General features: G+C 66.6%; 1 protein-coding gene across 1 annotated transcript in view; it reads left to right on the top strand.

The window, feature by feature from the left end:
• CASKIN1 (CASK interacting protein 1) overlaps positions 1-20,381 on the top strand; it is a 32,061-nt gene that overhangs the window by 2,875 nt on the left and 8,805 nt on the right. The window contains exons 2-10 of the mRNA XM_059826650.1: positions 12,689-12,740; positions 15,605-15,702; positions 15,817-15,962; positions 16,055-16,150; positions 16,401-16,531; positions 16,600-16,708; positions 16,961-17,069; positions 17,190-17,284; positions 17,363-17,480. Of these exons, the coding sequence (XP_059682633.1) occupies positions 12,689-12,740; positions 15,605-15,702; positions 15,817-15,962; positions 16,055-16,150; positions 16,401-16,531; positions 16,600-16,708; positions 16,961-17,069; positions 17,190-17,284; positions 17,363-17,480 (954 nt within the window). The remainder of the gene's footprint in view (positions 1-12,688; positions 12,741-15,604; positions 15,703-15,816; positions 15,963-16,054; positions 16,151-16,400; positions 16,532-16,599; positions 16,709-16,960; positions 17,070-17,189; positions 17,285-17,362; positions 17,481-20,381) is intronic.

Raw genomic sequence — 20,381 nt, forward strand, 5'->3', positions numbered from 1 at the left:
GATGCTGCGAGAGGGACCTCGAGCTGAGGGCCGGGCCCTTCTGCCCCGGCTTCTTCTCTCACCAGGCTGGGGGGCTTTGTAAAGCGCTTCCACACGGGGCGGCTTCGTGCGGCGAAGGAGATGCCCTGGCACGTGGCCCCGTGGTGCCAGGCAAGCACCCAGTGTGGCAGGGGCCGGCTGCAGCCCGGCTGTGCAGGTGGGAGCCAGGGCTGCGTCCCATGGGGCTGCACTGCCCCCCCTGCGCCTGGCCCTCGGTGCCATCCTGGTCCCGCAGGCTGCCGTTGGGGCTCGTGTCCTCGTGCGCCGCTGGAGCTCTGGGTACCTCGCTCCGGGACGCCCGGGGTCAGGCGAGCCGCGCTGCCTGGTGGGGCTCAGGACCTGGGCACGGGGCCCTGTGCCCCACTATGCCGGGGTAACCCAGCCCCACCTGGCCCCACTGCCCGGGGGTGCAGGTGCTGAAGCGCAGGCAGCTCTTGGAGTGCCCCTGCCCTGGGTGGGAGACCCCTGCTCCCACCTTGCTGCCTGCACAGGGCTCTGCGTCCTGCCCCGCGTGTCACTGGCAGCAGCCCCGGCATTTCGGGGCTTATCCCAGCCAGCCCTGACCCTGCTGCTGCATGCGGGGAGCAGGTCCTGCCCCGCCCGGGTAGGGACCCCAGCCCCACTGGCCCCACGGCTGCCTCTGGCCATGCTGCTCCCAGCTCCGGGCCGTGTGTGGCAGGCAGAGCCCACTACGGGTGAAAAGATCGGACAGGAGCCAGGCAGCTCCTCGGAGGGGTGTGCACGGTGCAGGCAGCGTGGGCAGCCTGCCTGGGAGTAGGCAGCAGGGGAGGGACCCCAAAGGTCAGCGAGCACCCCCAGGCTTGTCACCCTCTGGGGTGCTGCCATTCGGTGGGGACCCATCCCGGGATGCAAGCAGAGCTGCAGCAGCCAGGCGGGATCGCTGCTTTGCCAGTGGTCTGGGATGCGGGGGCAGCGGGAGGCAGGAGCCAGACCCCCTGGGGACATGGGCACCCCAGGCAGGGCCTCGCCGGCTGCCTCCTGCCCCCAGCGCGTCCTCCTGCGCGGCGGCCAGTTAATTCTGGGTTTTTTTGCCTGCATTTGATTGCATTAATAATCTCCTCTGATAACAGTATTTAATAAAACCAGGCTAATATGGCGCAGTTAGGAAATGTCTTTGACATTTTACAATTCAATTTCCATGCAGTAAAAGGCAGGGCAGCTGCAAATCCAATTGTGGTGCAGTGCCCGGGGCGCACGTGGCCGGCAGCCGCCGGAGCTGCCCCGTTCCCCCCGGCCCTCCGGTAACGCAGGAAACTTCCCCAGGTGGCAGCTGCCCCTAATGGCTCCTGCTGCCGCGCCACGGCCACGGGCGCTGGGGCAGCCCCCTCCTCGCTGCAGAGAAAGCCCAGGCAGGGGGGGAGCAGGCAGTGCTCACCGGGACACCGGAGCCGCCGGGTGCCACCGGCCTCCAGAGCCATCAGCGCTGGGCAGGACGCCTGGAGCCGGAGGATGGGGCTGCGGGGCCAGACCCTGTGGCAGCTTGGCCATGCTGGGGGTGCTGCAAAGGGGTGCTGGCCCCCCGCGCATCCCCCGTCCCGTGGCAGGGTGCTGCTCCTGTGGCCCCCCAATCTCCTCAGTGCGGATTAAGGGGCGAAACGCCAAGGGGACGGGCTGGTGTGCACGGGGCGATGCTGGCACGGGGCAACGTCGGTGCATCCCTGCCATGTCCCAGGCGTGGGGCCTCAGGGCCGTGCGGGATGGCAGTTGGGGCCGAGCAGCTCCTGCTGCTGCCGTGCTTAACGGTGTGTCAGCGGGTCCCTTATAAACTTCTTGGGGGTTTCTAGCCCACATGTGAAACCTCGCTCCCAGCAGGACTTGGCAGCCGGGCGCAGGCTGGCGTGTGCCAAGTTTCCTTCCAGAGGGGGATTATTACTCAGCCCGGGGTGACATCTCATTATTTGACATTTTCTTGCCTCTCTCTCTGGCTGGGCTGGGGTTGCGGGTGCGAACCCTCCTCTGCCCCTCTGCCGCCCCGGCGTATCTCCCGTTTCGGGGCCGGCTGCAGGGTCCCTGCCCGCTGGGGGATGCTGCAGAGGACCTGGGGCTGTTGGCCACCAACGCTCAGGAGCAGTGGGGCCGTGGGCTGGCAGCTCTGCTCCCAGCTCGAGGTTTCCTCGCTGGCCTGGATTTTTTTGCTGCAGTCCCAAATTCACCTGGCTTGGCACCAATTAGCCCTTTGCCGGCGGCGGGTGGCCCCTCGTGCCCGGGGCTCTCCCGAGGCCACCAGGGCTCTGGCTGTTTCCTGCACGAGGCAGCCTCGAGGACCTTGCTGCCGGGTGCTGGCATGCTCCTCGCTGCACATGCACCGTGGTGGGATGATGCTCTCAGGGAGTGGCTGGGGACGTGGCAGTGCCAGGCTGGATCCGAGGGTGACAGTGCTGTGGGTGCTCAGGGCTGAGTGCCATGGGTCCCCCAAGCCCCCCTCTGCAGCCGCCCCCTTCCCTGCCAGCCCAGCTGGGTTTCCAGTAGCCAGGCTGGCATCTGGCTCCTCTCCCCTGCTCCGGTGTGCTCCCTTTAAGCCTTTCCTCCCCTTCCCAGCTGCCGGCAAAGGCTGCGCTCAGCCCCCTCCCCGGCTCGGCACGCCTGGGTGCCCCCAACCCCTTCCCGTTCCCCCTGTGCCCACAGGACCCCGTTGGCGGCTGCTGGGCCCCACGGTGGTGACGCCCATGGACGGCGGCTGCACAGCATTGTGCCAGAGCCCAGGCAGGTGTCAAAGCAGCGGTGGGTCCTTGGTGACTGTCGGCCCCGGGCACGTGGTGGGTGGCAGCTGTGTGTGTCGCTGGCGGGGTGAGCGGTGGAGGGGACCGCCTGGCTCTGGGGCGATGCTCAGGGCTGTGTTTGAACGTGTTTGCCGTGGTGCTCTCCATCCTGGTGGCGGTGTGGGAGCGGTGTGTGCCGCTGCACCGGGGCTGGGCACCGCCGGTCACCCTGAAGAGCCGGGGCTGGTGAGCCTCCGGCTGAACGCGGGTCATGAACCTGCTGCGTGCTGTCCTCCCCAGCCGGCGGCTAAAGGTGCCTTTCACAAGTGGTCAGGCACTGTCGGGAGAGCGTTGGAGAACTAATTTGCTGGTATTTAATGGCTGATGCTGCGGGGCCGGGCTCCTGCGGGCGAGGGAAAGGCGTTGGGAAGCAAAACCTATGCGGCAGCGCCCAGGCTCATGCTGGCCTGTGTGGATGCTGCTGCTCTGTTGCCGCTTTGTGCCCCGGCTGCGGCTGAGCGTGCCATGGGTACAGATCGTGCCGGGCTGGTCACTGAGCCGGCGTGCAGTGCTGATGTCCACCTCTGCCCTGGGTTACCATCCCATCCCGCAGCTGGAGCGTGTGGGACTTCCCATCCCTGTCCTTTCTCCCCAGAGGGATGGGGGCCAGCGCAGCCTGCCCGGCGCAGGAGCGATCCCGCCAGCGGGCTGGCTCTTCATGCCGGGCTGAGAGGGATCTTTAAGCTGTAATGAAATGTTAATAGTATTTTCCAACTCAATACGGGAGTAGAAAATGAGGTGTTTAACGCTGGGCTCCGCAGCGACAGGGGCAATCAGCCTGAGAAATGGGAAGCCAGGGACGCAGCACCGGCCTCAGCATGGGCCTGCTCCGGTGATGGATGGGTGCCGGTGCCCGGCGCAAGCCATCTGGCCGGGGAAGCACAGTGCTGGGATGGTGTGAGAGATCGGCTGGCGGGGTAATGCTGAATCTGCCTGGGTCTCCTTGGGGGTCACCAGCAAGGTCACTGCCTGGTGAGAGCTGAGCAGATTGAGGTGGTTGTGGGGCTGGGCTGCCCCGGGGCGCAGCAGACCGACGGGACCCCGGCTCTGTGCCCTGCCACGGCCCGTATCAGCAGGAGACAGAGTAGGTTGGAGCTGGTGCCCAAGTAGCTGCCATGGGCACAGCCCAGGCACTGCTTCTCTGAGCACCATGCCCGCCAGCAGCTGGCTGCTCTGCACCAGCACATCTGCCAGTGCGCATCCATGTGTACCTGTGTGCATCCCTATGCATGTATGTGCCTGTGTGTATGCGTGCATCTGTGTGCATGCATCTGCCCCCGTGCATGCGTGTGCCCATGTGCATCTGTCCCTGTGCATGTGTGCGTTGTGTGCCCCTGTGCATCCATGTGCATGCGTGTGCCCATGTGCATCTGCCCCTGTGCATCCATGTGCATTGTGTGCCCCTGTGCATCCATGTGCATGCATGTGCCCGTGTGCATCGTGTGCCCATGTGCATCTGCCCTATGCAGCCGTGTGCCTGGGGCCGTCTCTGCTGGCCGCTTCGGCAGTGCCTCCTCCTTGGCCTGGCGTGGGGCTCGGCGCTGGGGATGGCTCTCGGCAGCGGCGGTGGCAGCCGCCGGCTGATCCCTTCCAGATGTGGCTGCTGGGAGCCTGGCTCTGCGCCGCCTCCTCGCCGAGGCCCCCGTAGGTTTTTGGTCCGTGGCTGCCGGAGCTGTTGGAGCAGACAAAGCAGCCGCCTGCCCGGCTCCTGCATTGCAGCTGGGCTGTTTACAGCGCACTCCTCGCGGCTGTGCAGCTCCGCAGCAGCTATTCTCCCAGCTGTCTCCGCTCCGGCGTGCGCGGATCCTGGGGCTGTCTCTGACCAAGCCCTGGCTCCTGGCAGGGATGGGGCAGGTGGTCCTGCACTGCCCCTGCCAGCCCCCCTCCGGTGCCCACTGTGCTGGGGCCACTGGGGACACTGGGACAGGTCCTGCGAGCCCTGCCCTTCCCCTGCAGCGCTGCCAGGCCCTCGGGAACAGTGTGACGCCTCCGTCTGGGCTCCCGGTGCTCAGGGCAGTTGCACGGCATCGCCTGACTGCCCATCCACGTGCTGCTGCCCATCCGCCCCGGCAGTGACTGCGGCATCACTGAGCTGCCAGCCCATGTGCCCACAGGACTGCCCATTGCCATGCCCGTCCTGCCCGCAGGCACCACCGGGAAAGCCGCTGCAGTGCAGAGAGTGCACGGGTGGGCACGGTGCGCCGGCACGCACAGAAGCCAGGATGTTGTGTGGAGGATGAATGATGGCACTAAAGGCACCATGTTTAAAATAGTCTCCAGGGCCTGTTTTCCCCGTGCACGGTGCAGGAGCTCAGAGCCCAGCGCTGCAGCATTGCTTATTGCCCTCTTATTTACCTGGGCTGCCCACACACACACGCGTGCACACATGGGCACACGCTCCATGTACATCGGGGAGCTCCCCACCACTTCCCAGCGACGTCTGGGCTGTGGCTGGGTTCGTGGGAGGCCAGATGATAGTGACTGTTCGTTAGTTAACGATGCTTTGAGGTACACAAAGTTACTGGTTCCTCCCTGCGGGCCGGTGTGGCTGGGGTTGGTCCTCCCGGGGCTCCCTGGCCCCACGGAGGAGATGGGGAGGACGGAAGCAGGGGTGGAATCAAGTGGTGCCAGCATCTGCGCCTCTCTGCTCCCTTGTCCTGGGCAGCCTCTGCTCAGGCACTGAGGATGCCTGGTGCCAGCTTTGCTGGGATGCAGACGGACAGGTGGACGCAGGCTGGCGGTGGCCCTGAGCAGCCGCGTTCCGTCCCCCACCGTGGCAGCCTCGCCGTGCCAGCGGTGACTCCTTCCAGCCAGGGTGATTACTGAAAATTACCTGTTTGCCGCCGCCCTGGCGCGGGGAGAGCAGGCTGTCAATTAAGGCTCTGTGGAAGCAGCACCAACACGCATTTCCGCGGAGACGAGGGTGGGCGTACGGCTGGCACCGGGCCGGCGGCAATGGGCGCGACGGGGCTGGTGTGATACTTGGTGCTGGTTCCGCGGGGCTGAGCGCAGCACCCTGTGTCCCACCTGTGGGGCCAGAGCCGACCTGTCGCTCCGCTGCCCGCACCCCAGCCCATCCCTGCTGCCGGCTTCCCTGCATCCCCGGTCGCACGGGGCCGAGTCACTGGCATCCTTCGCGCAGCAGAGCAGCGTGGCACTGTGTGTTATTCGGGGGTGAGCGGGTTTGCCGGCAGTCCGGAGCGGGCAGGAGGCTGTCGGGACTTCGCAGGCAGCGACCCCGCGCTGGGAGGGAGCACCTGCAGAGCCGGGGGGCTGCACGGCTGAGCCCCAAACCAGGGCTGGGGGAAGCCCTGGAGGGGCCAGAGCTGCCCCAGGGGAATCTGGCTGATGCAGCGCTGGTGGTGAACGGCTCAGCCAGGCTCCGTGGCACCACGCGGCAAAGGTCGGGTGAGGATAGGGCTTGGCAAGGCAGGGAGAGCAGGGATGCTCGCGGTAGATGCTGGTGTGCACCACTGCCCCAGCACAGTCCTGGCAGGCACAGGGGGGTGCTGGGTCCCCTGGCCGGCTCCAGCCCCAGGTATTTAGCGGGTCAGCTCTGCCTGGGGTGCACCCGCATCCCCCGTCCCGACCTGCCCTGACAGCCTGCAAGTTCAGCCCCTCGTCGTCCCTTGGAATCGAAGTTTCCTTTTTTTTGAAAAAAAAAAAATAAAATAAAAATTAGAGGAGTCCCTGCTGCCTCTAGAAAGCTGCATTTAAGTTGCTTCATCCCGGCCCCGGGGGACAGCCCTGCCTGCGCTGCTGCAGCACCGTGACTCAGGCTGCCACAGCCTATTGATTTTGAAGTGCAGATTTCTCCGCTCCCCGGGGAAGGCTCGGCTCGAGGGCCCAGCCCGGCAGCCGGAGCACCAGCAGGTGCGCTGGGCACGGGGCCAGCACCCCCCAAGAGTGCCTTGGGATTTGGGGAATGGCTTGTGATGGGCACTGGGGCACCCAGCTGGGTGTCCAGGTGTGACGGGCACTGGGGTGTCCAGCTGTGATGGGCAGTGTTATCCAGCTGTGATGGGCAGTTGTTTTCCAGCTGTGATGGGAGCTGGTTGTCCAGCTGCTGGGTGTCCAGGTGTGACAGGCACTGCGGTGTCCAGCTGTGATGGGCACTGGGGTATTCAGCTGTGATGGGCAGTTTTTATCCAGCTGTGATGGGCGTCGAGCTGTGATGGGCAGTTGTTTTCCAGCTGTGATGGGAACTGGCTGTCCAGCTGGTGGGTGTCCAGCTGTGACAGGCACTGTGATGTCCAGCTGTGATAGACAGTTGTTATCCAGCAGTGATGGGCACTGGGGTGTTCAGCTGTGATGGGCAGTTGTTATCCAGCTGTGATAGGCGTCCAGCTGTGGTGGGCGGTTGTTTTCCAGCTGTGATGGGCACTATGGTGTCCAGCTGTGGTGGGCAGTAGTTATCCAGCTGTGGTGGGCACTGGGCTGCAATGTGTCCATCCCATCCCTGCCACCTCTTTGCCCCAGGCAATCCCTTCCCAGGCAGTGAGCAGCCCGCGAGCTTCCCGGTGCATTATTTATACAGTCAAAATCGATCAGAAGATGATAACGGCTTCATTAGCATCTGAACATCGCGCCGGCCTTGGCGCTTGACACGACCTTGTCTGCAGGAGTACAAGCCTTTTGCTGTCTGACAGTGGCAAGAACCGGCTCCCCGGCGTCCCCATCATCACCGGTCTCAGCCGGGGCTGCTGTGGCCACCTCCGTGGGGTCCCCATGGGGGCACGTGCGTGGGCAGAGCGCGTAGTCACGCGCTCTGCCCACGCACGTGCCCCCATGGGGACCCCACAGCGTGGACCCCATCCCCGCTGCAAGGAATAAGACCACTTGTGCCAGGGCTCCTCGTGCAGCGAGTGCTTGCAGCGCCCGTTGTTTGCGTGGTGCTCGTCAGCAAGGATATAATTAAGAGCAGCTATTTTGGATGCTTCCTTTATCCGGCAGATCACAGCGATGCCGCTGCAGGGTCCTCCCCTCCTCCTCTGAAACAGGCGCTTGGCTTTGCCGTGAATGTCTTCCCTGTGGGTACTCGGTGTCATCCTGCTTGTGGGGTCCCGGGAGTCCCCGTTGTGCTTGGAGGGGGACACACAGGGGTCCTGCCGCAGAGGGGGGAAGCGACAGGAATGGTGGGACTGGAGGGGAGGGGGAACCATTGCAGTGGGGTGATGGAAGGGATGGGGAAGAGGATTTGGGGGGGTTGCCCCGGCTTGTTCACCGCTGCCAAGCTGGGGAGGGGGCAGTGACGGCTTTCCCCTCATTAATTAGATGTTGATTTAGCAGAGGCTGGAGCCATCTGCTCGGAGCAGCCGCCCTCTCCCTGCGAGCTGGCGTGGCGCTGCCGGGGGGGAGCTGGGCGAGGATGTGCTTCGTCAGCGGGGGCTTGGCCGGGAGCCCCCGTGCCCCGGCTGGGCATCGATCGCTGCTGGCGCTGCACTGGCTGCAGATGCAGGGGGCTGGTGCATGAGCATGCTAACGGGTGCTGTGTGGCCCCACTGCCGGGAAGGGAGAGGAGCCCCCGGGGGCACTGCGGAGTCCCACCGTGTGGGGCCGTGGCCTCGGACACGTGTGCAGGGACAGGGCTGGAGCAGCCGGGCACGGGGGTCTCCCTGCGGCATGCACTGGCATGCACGGAGCAGCGGTTGGGCATGGGGATCTCCCCTTGGTGTGCACTGGGATGTCCGGAGCCGTGGTTGGGCACGGGGGTCTCCCTGCAGTGTGCACCAGGGTGCCCGGAGCAGCAGTTGGGATGGGGATCTCCCTGCGGCATGCACTGGGATGCCTGGAGCTGTGGTTGGGGACAGGGGTCTCCCCATGGTGTGCACCAAGATGCCCGGAGCAGCTGCCAGGCACAGTGCCGGGGTGCAGGGGGTCAGGGTGACGTGCGGCCGGACCCTGGGTCAGGCAGAGCGGCTCCCCCGTGCACGCCCGGCCCTGCACGTGCAACCGGCTCGTGCATCGCCTGCCATCGCGGTGCCCGCCTGGGGCTGTCGCTGCTGCGGGGTGGCCGGCTCAGGCCGGCGCGTGGCAGGGGAGGACGAGGCCGGCGAGGAGCTCGCTGCCCTCGCTGCACGCAGAGCGCCGGGCTGAATTCAAGCGTGCATGTAGCTACTGTCATCCTTCTGTTTAAGTAAAGGCATTTCTGGGAGCAGTGGCTGGGCTGAGCTCCCCGTGGCGGTGTTTACTCGCGGCAGACGCTGTTTATAGTCGGTGTCTATGGCAGACAGCTGCAGCTCTTGGTGCGCGCAGGAGTTGCGGGCTAGAGCTGGACCCGGCGGTGCTGAGGCTCGCTGGATCTGGCAATGCAGCACGTCCCCCTTTCCCGGGGCCGGCAATGTGGTCCTGCCCGACCCTGCTCAGTACCGTGCTGCAACAGCTGCCTGATGGCCCCAGCATCTGCCCCTGCGCGGGCAGGGCAGGACGGTGCTCACGGGTGCTTGTGGGTGCTCGGTGCTCTCCATCACCCCTGCGGCGATCCCGGCGGGGAGGACAGCCAGGGAGACACTTGGTGCCCACTGGCAGCGTGGCCGTGCAGGAGCCCTGCTCTCCTCCCCACCGCGCCTGTCTCCTTTTGTAGCCGGTATTTTTAATTGGCAGCGCTCTCAGCTCCCTTCCCTCTCCCTTGTTAGTGGAGGAGTTTTCCTTGTGCTTCCCAGCCACTAACGAGCTCTCCCGTGTCTCGCTGCCCCCAGACAGGCTGCAAATCCCTCATAGTGGCAGTGGGGCTGAGAGGGCCCCGGGCTGCGGATCCAGCGGCACGTTGGGGTGCCCGTCCTGCTCTCCCTGCCCCAGGAACCGCAAGCACCCAGCCGCGGTGTGGCCGTGCCGAGGGCCCGGTTGGGCTCCAGGCTCTGGCCGCGGCTCTGCTACCTTGGCACCGCTCTGTCGTGCCCCATGCCAGGCTGCCAATGCTGTGCCGGGCAAGCACGCCGCTCCATTACGGGAGGGGCTTAATTGCTGGGCTGTGGGACCATGGCATGAGGGTTTTGCTCGCAGCCCCTCAGGAGCTTTGGTGGTGCTGGTTGGCGCGGCAGCCGCTGCCTTCCCTGCCCTGCCCGCTGCCGGTGCAAAGCCACCACCCCTCAAGGGCCCCGGTGCTGGTGCAGACATGGGGTTGATTCTCTGCCAGTGCCACGCCAGCTCCCACCACCTGGGGCCTCGGCCTGGTCCCGCTGGGGTGCCAGCCGCCGTGCCACCATCCATGCCACCAGCCGCAGCTCACCATGCTGCTGGGCAGCTGGCGGCACCCCGGGGTGCTGCACCCCAGGAAGACGTGGGACCACCCGGCTGCTCCCCAGGGGACCCCATCAGACCGATGCTACACCTGGAGACCTTTTCCCGGCAGCACTTGAAGCCAGGCCGGGGCCTGAGCTCTCCGCAGCCCGGCACGGGCACCGGCAGGCTCGCGGCCGCTGCCAGAGCTTTAACGAAAGTCAAACCGCTGCGCGGCTGGAAGTCACTGACTAAGCACTTGGCACGGGTGTTGATGGAAGTGCTAAACAGATTTTGGCAGCCGCAGCCTCTCCTGCAGGTGCAGGGAGGAGAGATGTGCCGCTACGGTGTGTTCGGCTGATGCCGGTTTGGCCGGTGCCGGGGGCTGCTGGCATGCCCCTGGGGATTGGTGTCGCAGGGTGCAGCGGTGACGCTGTCGGCATCACTGCTGCACCCCACAACACTGATACCCCGGCATTGCCTCATCCCAGCCCCTCACTGGGAGCAACCCGTGGGAAAGGCCAGGCACCGCAGACCTGCTGACATCCGTCCGTCTGTCTGCAAGGACCCGTTAGCCGGAGCGGGGCCCATCTCGGGGCCGGAGATTGGAGCCAGTGCTGGGCATGGTGCCGCTCCTGTGCCTGCCGGCTCCTTTTGTCCGCCGGCCATTTGCATCCCTGGGGGGCAGCTCGGCCCCCTTCTCCTGGGAGCTGCTTCTTGGCGCCGGGCGGCAGCGGAAGCGACCCTGGGCTCCTCTCCACCGGCACTGAATGGCACCTTTGTTTGGGAGCCTGGCGACAGCTCGGGGCTGGCAGGGACCCGCTCAGCCCCGTCCGCTGCGGTCGGTCCCAGTGCCAGGGGCTCTGCCCGCCAGCAGTGCCTGACCCTTTCCCGGGGAGCACAGGGATGCTGCAGTGGGTATGGGATGTGTGGGGCCATTCCCGGGCTCCAGTTACCCCGATGGGGATTTGTTGCTGGGGAGGTTGATTAATGTGTTAAACAGAGCGGGCTGCCGGGGCGAGGCAGGCTGCCCGTTACGTGGCGCTGGAGCTGGTGGCGTTTTGTGTGCTGGAAGGACGGTGAGTGGGGCTGGCTGCAGGGACCCAGCAGAGCTCTGTCCCTCCCTGTGCCCTGTCCCTCCCCACCTGGGGACCTCGTGATGCCCCATCCTTCCCTGTGTCCTGGGGGACCCCACAGTGCCTATTCTCATCCCACAGCAGCCCATGGCACTGTGTGCCAGGAGGAGAGGCTGGGGACCTGGTGGCCGGTGGCCGATCATTGTGGCTGTTCAGAAGCCGTCCTCCGTAACTCTTGCCCGTCGGCACCAGTCGGCACCAGGCTGCGTTGTCGTTAGCAAATGACCTGCGGCTCGGGCTGTCGGGTGGCCGATGGAGCGCAGGAGGGAGCCGGTGCTGGGTGCCAGAGCCTGGGACCCTCTGTGTGAGCAGGGAGAAACCTCTGCCACCGTCCCGGCCGCTCCTGGGACTGTCTGCCATGCGTGGCCCATGCAGGGATGTCTTGGCCCGGCACCGCTCCCCAGGCTCATGCATCAGGGCCAGGCACAGCCACCCTTCCCGCTGCCGGTGCCCCCTGCGCCCCGTTTGCTGACGCAACCCTTTGTGCCGAATAATTGAATATCGCACTGGGATGCTGACAAGGAGACACAGTACCGGGTGAGCGAGCAAGGCTGTGGCCGTGGTGCGCAGGAGCGTCCCTCTGGCCCCACGGCTCCCTTCCCCGCCTGAAGTTGTCCCTTCCAGCTGGCTTCTCCCAGTGAGTGCTTGTCTCCGGTGCGCTTGTCCCAGGCATGCTTCCTGCTGAGCTGCCGGGGTGAGGATGGCCGCCCCTTCTCCCTGCCGGGCTGTGCAGCCTTTGAGTTATTTCCCGTAGGCTCAGGGCTGTGCCGGTGCTGGCTCGCTGCGGCAGGCATGGGGACTGCTGCATGGGTCCCCAGCCCAGGGCTCTGCCATGCTGCAGCCACCCTCCTCTTCCTCCTCCTCCTGCTCCGGCTCCCAGCTGGGGGCTGCGAGGTAGAGCAGGCTCACTGGAAAGCCTGAGTGGCATTTTTCGGTTAAATCTTATGTAAATTTGGCTCCATCCTTCCTCCTGGTGCTAATTGGATTGCCCCGAGGCGGTTTATTTTCCCACACAGGCAGGTGTGGGGTGGGAGTGGGGCAGGGCTGGGTGGGGGGCTGCAGGGGCAGGGGACATGCTGGGGCACAGGGGAGCGTGCCGAGCTCCCCGCTCTGCCAAAGCAGTCCAGCCCGGCAGCTCGGTATGGCGCTGGGCTCCATAGGGCCATGCCAGAGCCCCAGCGAGGCGAAGGAGCTGGGGAGGGAACCCCAGGCAAACCCACAGCAGCCTGGGTGGATGGAGACCCTGGTGCCAGGAGAGGCCCTCGGGCTCTGCCGCCATCAGCGGGGACCCCTCCATGCCGAGCCCTCCTGCCTGCAGCTACCCGCAGGGTTGGGCAGCCCTGCACGGCACCACGCTGTGCCCCGGCCCAGGCCACAGAGCTGCAGGGAGCCGAAACCTTGGTGGGGAGGGAAACCTGGAGCTGCAGCCACGTCACCTCCCCGGTACACCTCCGGTCTCTGCCCCGGCCGCCTCCCGCGCTGCTCTAACATCCTGTCCCCTTCCCTCCCTCCCAGAGCTCCTCGGATCAGCAAAGAAAGTCAACGTCAACTTCCAAGACACCGACGGGTGAGTGGGAGCCCCGTGCCCGGGCATGCATGCAGTGGGGTGCGTGGGCAAGGGTGCGCGTGCCGTGGGGTGCCGCGAGCAGGGGTGCGCGTGCCCAGCCATGCGTGCAGCACAAGTTGCAGCGAGCAGGAGTCTTGTGTGACTGTGTGGGCATGCCGGGCTCTCTGCAGTGATGCAGTCGAGCTGCCGGGGTCTGGGTGGGTAAGGGCTCTTGCCCCTGTTAGCCAGCACGGCTGAGCCCTGCCTGCACCCCTGAGCCGGTGGGCTTGCACGTAGCAGCCTCGGGCATCAGAGGAGGCAGGAGGCGAGGGCTGAAAGGCAGAGGAAGAGCTGTGCCCCACGTCTTGCCGGCCTTTTCCCAGCTCTCACCGCAGGCTCGGGGCTCGGGTGGGCGAGCGATGACCCCACTGGGCTGTGCCGCTGGTGCGCCGCTTCGCAGCCGGCATCCAACAGGCGGGAAGGAGCGGGGCAGGGGGCCGCGGGCTCACCCCCTGCTAATCACGCTAATGAGGCCACCAGCGCAGGAAGGCAGCCAGAGCCCCTCAGAGAAGGGGGGCTGCAGTGGGAGCGGGGAGAGATGCTTGCAGGGCTGGGCAGCAGCTGCCCCCCCGTGCCCCCCGGCTCCCCCTGCCTTGTGCCCCCCCATTGAGTGGGGTGGCAGGACACAGGGCTGCACAGTGCCGCTTGGCAATGCCGCTTGATCCCCAGGGACGGCTCCGCTGTGGCCATGGAAATGGCACGTGAGCGGAGAGGCCGGATGGGGTCAGGAACGGGAGGGCGCGCCCTGGGGATGCGCAGCCACAGCAGCCTGGGTCACTCCTCATCCTCGCCCCCCAAGCAGGGCCCTGGCACCAGAGCGGTGGCAGTGGGCTTCCCCTGGTAGCCGCTGGTGCATCGGCTCTGCCAGCCCGCGCGTGTGCACGTGTGTGCATGCACGGGTGCATGCAACAGTGCGGATGTGCAGCTGAGCGTGTGTGTGCATGCAAGCGTGTCTGCGTGCGCGAGCATGCGTGCACAGCAGCGGGAGCATGTGGGCACGCCAGCCAGCAGTGGGGCGGGTGCGTGGCGCTGCCTGCGCGGGGCAGGGGCTGGAGGGCGCGATGTGGGGAGGGCGAGGGGATGTATCACCCCACAGACCCCCTCATGCAGTGGCTGCCGGGGTCGGCAGGTTGCCGGAGGGCTGTGCATCGCGGCGGGGCTGGGATGGCAGTCGAGAGCTGCGGGCAGGGCCCCCGCTCATGCCCTGCCTGCTACTGCCTGCGGCTACCAGCCAGCTTGGCCGGTGCCGGAGCAGCCCTGCGACAGGGGAGCAACCTCCAGCCTCCAGCGCTGCTCCTGGAAAGGATCATCCCTTGGGAACGTGCAGGGCAGACCCAGCCTGCAGCCTGTGCGCTCTCTGCTCTGCTGCTGGCTTGCTGTGCAGCTTAGCCAGCCCCGGTGCCATGCCTCAGTTTCCCCATCTCCGCTGTGCTTGCTGATTCCTGGGCTGGTTGGCACCCTGAGTGAGCACCGTGCTGGTGTCCCGCCACTTGCCTGGAGGACGGTGCCCTGCACGTCCTGCGGCCTTTGTGGCCGGCTGGGCCGTGCCGGGGGAAGCCCCTGAGGCAGCCTGGGGGAGGGCTGCGATTTGCACCATCTTGAGCGGATTTGAGCAGGGTGCTGGAGCGGAAAATGTTGACATTTCCCAGGCAGACGTTGGGGATCGGCCTCCTGTGTGAGCTGTCTGCTCGCATCGCCGCTCCCCGCCGGGGGATCACAGGCGGCAGCTCCGCAGGGAACGTGGTGGCTGAAACGTGCTCCCCAGTGGGGACGTGGACGCCCCTCAGCTGGGGGCCCCAGTGATGGGGGGCAGATGGGATCGCTGCCCCACCACCCACCTCTCAGGCACCAGGCGGCCGTGGGGGCCGGCAGGTCCCGCTGGGGTCCGTAGTCCGTTCCTGTGCTCTGGTGACACCAGGATGGCCCCGGGGATGGGACAGGGATGCCATGTGTGACCGGGGCCCGGAGCAGCGGGGGTAGCGGGTGCGAGCGCAGCCGCGTGGAGGATGCCGCTGCCAGGAGCAGCAAGTAGGTCAGCTCCTGGCCTGCTTCCCAGCAACGAGCCTCCCGGTTTGGCCAGTCCCGAGGAAAGCAGAGCGGGGTGTGGCACAGCGGGGCCGGGGGCTTTCCCTGCCCCACGGCAAGGCGCAGCACCGGGCAGGGGCACCGCTGCCATCTGGCAGCCTGGGCCCCCCCAACTCCGGTGCCCGCAGTCGTGCTGCCGGGGCCAGGCTGCGGGAAGTGGGTCAGCGGGGAGGGCGGCTCCCTGGCACCCCTCACCCTCACCCCCATGCCTGCCCTGCCCATCGCCTCCAGCCCCATGGGGTCTCAACATCCCCAGCGAGTGTTTCATCTGCGCCTCTCTCGCTGCAGCATCCCCAAATCAGAGCCGCCAGCCCCCGCTCCCAGCTGGGCGGCACCCCCAGCCCTGCGTCCCACCGTGCGGGTCGGGGGGGTCTGTCCTGCGGCTGCAGCGCCCCAGGGGAAGCTCAATAAAGTGATGGGCTGGAGAGCAAACCCACATCTCCCCCAGCACATCCAACCTTTTGGCTCTTGTTGCGCGCTGGGACGTGGCTGGCTCCTGGCTCGACTTGTGGCTCAGCCACAGCGGGTCCCTGCGGCAGCTCCTTCTCCGAGTGCCCATGGAGGGGTGTAGAGGTGGGGTTGTCTGGGGAGTTCGGGGACATGTGTGTGTAGGGGGCTGCGGGAGGCAGAGTGGGTGCCCTGGGGTGCTGCGGTGCGTGCAGGCTTGAGGCCACGCTGCCGGGCAGGGGCTGCGGAGGCGACAGGGACATGGGATCCCTGACACCGTGGCTGGTCCCCAGGTTCTCAGCTCTGCACCATGCGGCGCTCAACGGCAACACGGAGCTCATCTCGCTGCTGCTGGAGGCGCAGGCTGCGGTGGACATCAAGGACAACAAAGGCGAGTCCTGGGGTCCTGGCCGTGGCCCCCCGCCCCGTGCCTCTCTGCGGGCTCTGGCCGGGTGTGTCGGCATGCCTGAGGGGCTCACGGCGTGCCTGTCCTGCCCGCCCGCAGGCATGCGGCCCCTGCACTACGCGGCTTGGCAAGGCAAGAAGGAGCCCATGAAAATGGTGCTGAAAGCGGGTTCCTCCGTCAACATCCCATCGGACGAGGGCCAGATCCCCCTGCACCTGGCAGCACAGCACGGGCACTACGACGTGGTACGGTGGGGCCGGCGGCGGGGTGTGGTGGTGGCGGGGGGGCCGTGCCGCCCTCCCTGCCCTCGCCGAGCTGGGGTCTCGCTCATCCGCAGTCGGAGATGCTCCTGCAGCACCAGTCCAACCCCTGCATCATGGACAATTCGGGGAAGACGCCCCTGGACCTGGCGTGCGAGTTTGGCCGGGTCGGGGTAAGTCCTCGCAGGGCCGGGATCCCGGAGAGGAAGACTGGGAGGTAGCGGGGGGCACGGCGAGGTCCCTGGGGGTGCTGCCCCCGGGAGGGATGGCTGTGGGGGCCCGTGGTGTCACTGCTGTGGGGGATCTCCGGCTGCTGGAGGAGGGCCAGAGCAGGGAGGGGAGCCAGGGGCCGGGGGGGCCGCAGCCCCGGCAGGCGGCTGAGCCACCCTTGCAGCCCTGCTCCGTCTGTATTTGCTGAGCCAGGTGGTCCAACTGCTCCTGAACAGCAACATGTGCGCGGCGCTGCTGGAGCCCAAGCCGGGGGACGCCACGGACCCCAACGGCACCAGCCCCCTGCACCTCGCCGCCAAGAACGGCCACATCGACATCATCCGGTAGGTGCCGTGGGCAGGGAGGGCAGCCCGGTCCCCCCCACCTCGCTGACCTCGCCGTCTGCCCGCAGGCTCCTGCTGCAGGCTGGCATCGACATCAACCGGCAAACCAAGGCGGGCACAGCGCTGCACGAGGCGGCCCTCTGCGGCAAGACGGATGTGGTGCGGCTGCTGCTGGATGTAAGGGCCCCCCTGGCACCCCCAGACACCCCCAGCCCAGGGAGGGGCTGCGGGAAGGGAGCGAACCCACGGCCGCGGGCTGTGGAGCAGCATGTGCACCTCTCCTGGGGAATGGGGGTGAGGGTCCTGGGGCGGGGGACACACCAAGACAGCGAGCTGTGCCCGCCAGCTCCTGCTCTCGGGGTGGCCTGGGGGGTCCCGGGGGGTGGCGGGGGGGCAGCCTCCTCCCAAGCCCTCTCTGCACCGTTGCAGAGTGGGATCAACGCCCATGTCAGGAACACCTATAACCAGACGGCTCTGGACATCGTCAACCAGTTCACCACCAGCCAGGCCAGCAAGGAGATCAAGCAGATGCTGCGGGGTAGGGGGGCCGGGGGGGGCATGGGGCGGCAGCGCCGGCACTGGGGGGGTGCTGGGCTGGGGGTGACAGCCCCCGCGGTGGGGCTGGGTGGCCAGCAACGTTCCCGCTCTGTCCCCGCAGACGCCTCCGCCGCTCTGCAGGTCCGGGCCGTCAAGGACTATTGCAACAACTACGACCTGACCAGCCTCAACGTGAAAGCTGGGGACGTCATCACCGTGAGTGCAGCGGGGAGGGGGGGTCCGGGGGGGGGGCCCGCTGGTGGCACTGTCCCCTGACCCGGCCCCTGCCCGCAGGTGCTGGAGCAGCATGCGGACGGGCGCTGGAAGGGCTGCATTCACGACAACCGGACAGGCAATGACCGCGTGGGCTACTTCCCCTCCAGCCTCGTCGAGGCCATAAGCAAACGAACAGGCAAATAATCCACCCCCCCACTCCCCCCACCCCCCCACCCCCGTCTTTCCCTGCGGGGCTGCGCCCAAACCCGCAGCCCCAGGGAGCCCCGTTTCGGTCTGGCGGTGCCTGGGGTGTCGGGGGGGGTGCAGCCGGTGAAGCCAAGCTGGAGCGATGCCCTGTCGTGTGCATGGGGACGGTGCCTTAGAGTGTGTGGGGTCGGTGTCCCCATCGTGCATGTGGGGTCAGTGCCCTGTGAAGTGCGTGGGGACAGTGTCCCCATCGCATGTGCAGGGTCGCTGCCCCTGTTGTGCCTGTGGGGTCGGTGCCCACCTGGTGCACGTGGGGCTCGGTGCTGGCAGCCCCGGGGTGCTCACGGGGCAGCCCCGGGGCCAGGCTAGCATTGGGCTGGGGGAGGCGTTTGTGGTACCGGGAGGTCGGTGCATGGGGAGAGCCGGGGGCGTCACTGCGGTTTGGAGGGGATGGCGCAGCGGTGGGGCCAGGGGACCCGGTGGTCGGGGTCTGAGCACTGGTGCCAGGGACCCGGCACTGCCCCATGGGGGCCCTCTCCCTGGCCAGGGGCTGTCTCAGGGATCGGACCCTGCTCCCCTGCCTTGCAGCTGCCTGTCCCTGTCCCCATCCCCACCCCTGTAGGCTCCCATTGGGGTGCGCGGTCCCGCGGGATGGCCCGTGGCTGTGCCCGTTGCCAGGAGCGGTGCGATGGGGCCAGTGCCTCTGTGGGCAGCGTTGAAAGGTCGCATATCGACGGGCTTGCTCCTCCCGGTCTGTGCAATCTCGGGGCAGCCACATCTCTGGGGTGTGGACAGGGAATGGCTGCACTTGAACGAGATCCCAGGGGAGCGGTGGCACAAGTGCCTGCCAGCTGCCGGGCACTGCCGCACCAGCCGCGGAGGCTGCGGAGGTGCCACGTGCCGGACGGGCAGGGGCAAAGCTGCCCTCCGGGTGCAGGTCGTGGTCCGGTACCACGGGGATGAGGGCCGTGGCTCCTGGGATGCGGCCGGCTCCACTGCGGCGTTTGCCAGGGTGTGGGGTTTCATTGCCATCCCGTCGGCTGCAGCCCTGGGCCCCGTGCAGTGGGGCAGCAGTGTGGGGCACAGGTGGTGGCTGCACCAGGGCTTGGCCGGCCGGGCACAAGGGTGCTGGCACTGCAGCCCCCAGCCCAGCCGTGCCTGCAGCCCCCCTCCTCCCGGGATGCCTTTGTGGGGAGCAGGACCCCCGGCAGCCCGGCTGTGGGAGCCTCACAGCTGCAGGAGCCCCACAATGTGCCACTGCCTCGAGCGTGGGGCTGCCCCGGTGTCCGTGCCCCACTGCGGAGCCGTGGCAGGTCTGCGGGATGTGCCCGCGAGCCGTACCCTGCTGCCGGGCCAGGCCCTGTGCTGAGCTCCTGCTGCTGCTCCTTGGCTCGGCTCCGCTCCGCATCGGTTGGGTCTCGGTTCTGGCTCCTCCACGTTCCTTTGGTTGCTTTTTTTGTTCGCCGCTTTTTTTTTTCCCCTTTTTTTTTTCTTTTCTTTTTTTTTCTTTTTTGGTGGCGCTGAGCGTGTCTCTATTATTTTGATTCTTTTCATTTTGTCTCTTGTTATGTTTTATTATCAGGTTCATGGGAGACTGTAACAATCCCCCAACAGTACCAAAAGATCCCGCTCCCGGCTTACGGGGCTGCTGTGCTAAACGGTGACGCCTCGTCCCATCCGTTCCATTCCCTGCCTCCACCTCCACCTCCACCACCACATTCCCATCAGACTCTTTTCAGTTCCTTTGGCTATCACAGGCTCTCCCCTAGCAGTGCCGACGAGCCGCGTTACGGACAAGGTAGTTCACCGCTCGCTTCGTGCTCTCGATGGATTTCTTTCTTTTCCTTTCAAGTGTGTATCGAGTCTTTTCTTTCTGCTCGGCCTCTCTCCCCCTTGCCGTGGTGTGTTTGCACGCGGGAGCGTGCAGGCGTGTGCAAGTGGGTGCGTGTGTGTGCATGCAGGCGTGTGCATGTGTGTGTGCATGCAGGCGTGTGCGTGCAGTGCGTGCAGATGCGTGCGCACATGCATGCCGTCGGCCCCCTCCCCTGCACGCCCTCTCCAGCGCTGCTGTAGCACCGTGTGGCCCACAGCTCCGCTGCAGGCGCATCCCACCCTCACCACGCCGGTGTCCCCGGCTGCGGGGCAGGGCTGGAGGCAGCACGGCCCCTGCTCTCCTGCCCACCCTGTCTGGGTGCCTGGGCACCCCCAAAAACACTCCCCAGGCTCTGTGCCGGGGGCAGGGCTGGGCAGCGCGGTGCCCGGCCGGCAGCCACGGGTGCAGGGACCCTCTGCCTGCTGCAGCCTCCCCCGCAGGGTGTTCGACACCCAGCGAGCCACTCTAACTGGGTCGGGGCTGCGCGCTCAAGAGTGGGAAGGGGCTGTGGCGCCGGGCGTGTTTTCCTGGGGGATGCTCTCGGGGCTGGCTCAGCGCAAGCACTGCCCAGCTGCATCCTGGGGACTGTCCCCATGGCACGGGCAGGTGACGGATGCTGCAGGTCTACGTGTCGGGAGCGCCCGGAGAGCAGATGTTTGGCAGGAGGTTTGCAGGGGTGCAGCCCATGCCATGCCCACGGGGGCTGCCACCGGCTGGCTGGGGGTGGGGGGTCTTTGCCTGTGCCCGGTGGCGGCGGCGCAGCAGGTCGTGTTGGGAGAGCACCGGGCTGGCCATGCTGGTGATGGGGACGAGGGAGCAAATACTTTTCCCCCAGGCTTTCTCTCCCGGCTGGGTCACACAGAGCCTTACGCCTGCCCAGGCAGCACAGGCTCCTCTCGGTGTGACCACGGCATGTGCAGCTCAGGGATGTCCCAGCCCGATTGCAGCACGGCTGTTTGTTGCCCCTCATGCTTTTTCAGTGACTTTATCACCTTGTACCATCCGCCCCCCGCTACG

The sequence above is a fragment of the Gavia stellata genome, chromosome 18 (genome assembly GCF_030936135.1).
Source record: "Gavia stellata isolate bGavSte3 chromosome 18, bGavSte3.hap2, whole genome shotgun sequence".
NCBI classification, from domain to species: domain Eukaryota; kingdom Metazoa; phylum Chordata; class Aves; order Gaviiformes; family Gaviidae; genus Gavia; species Gavia stellata.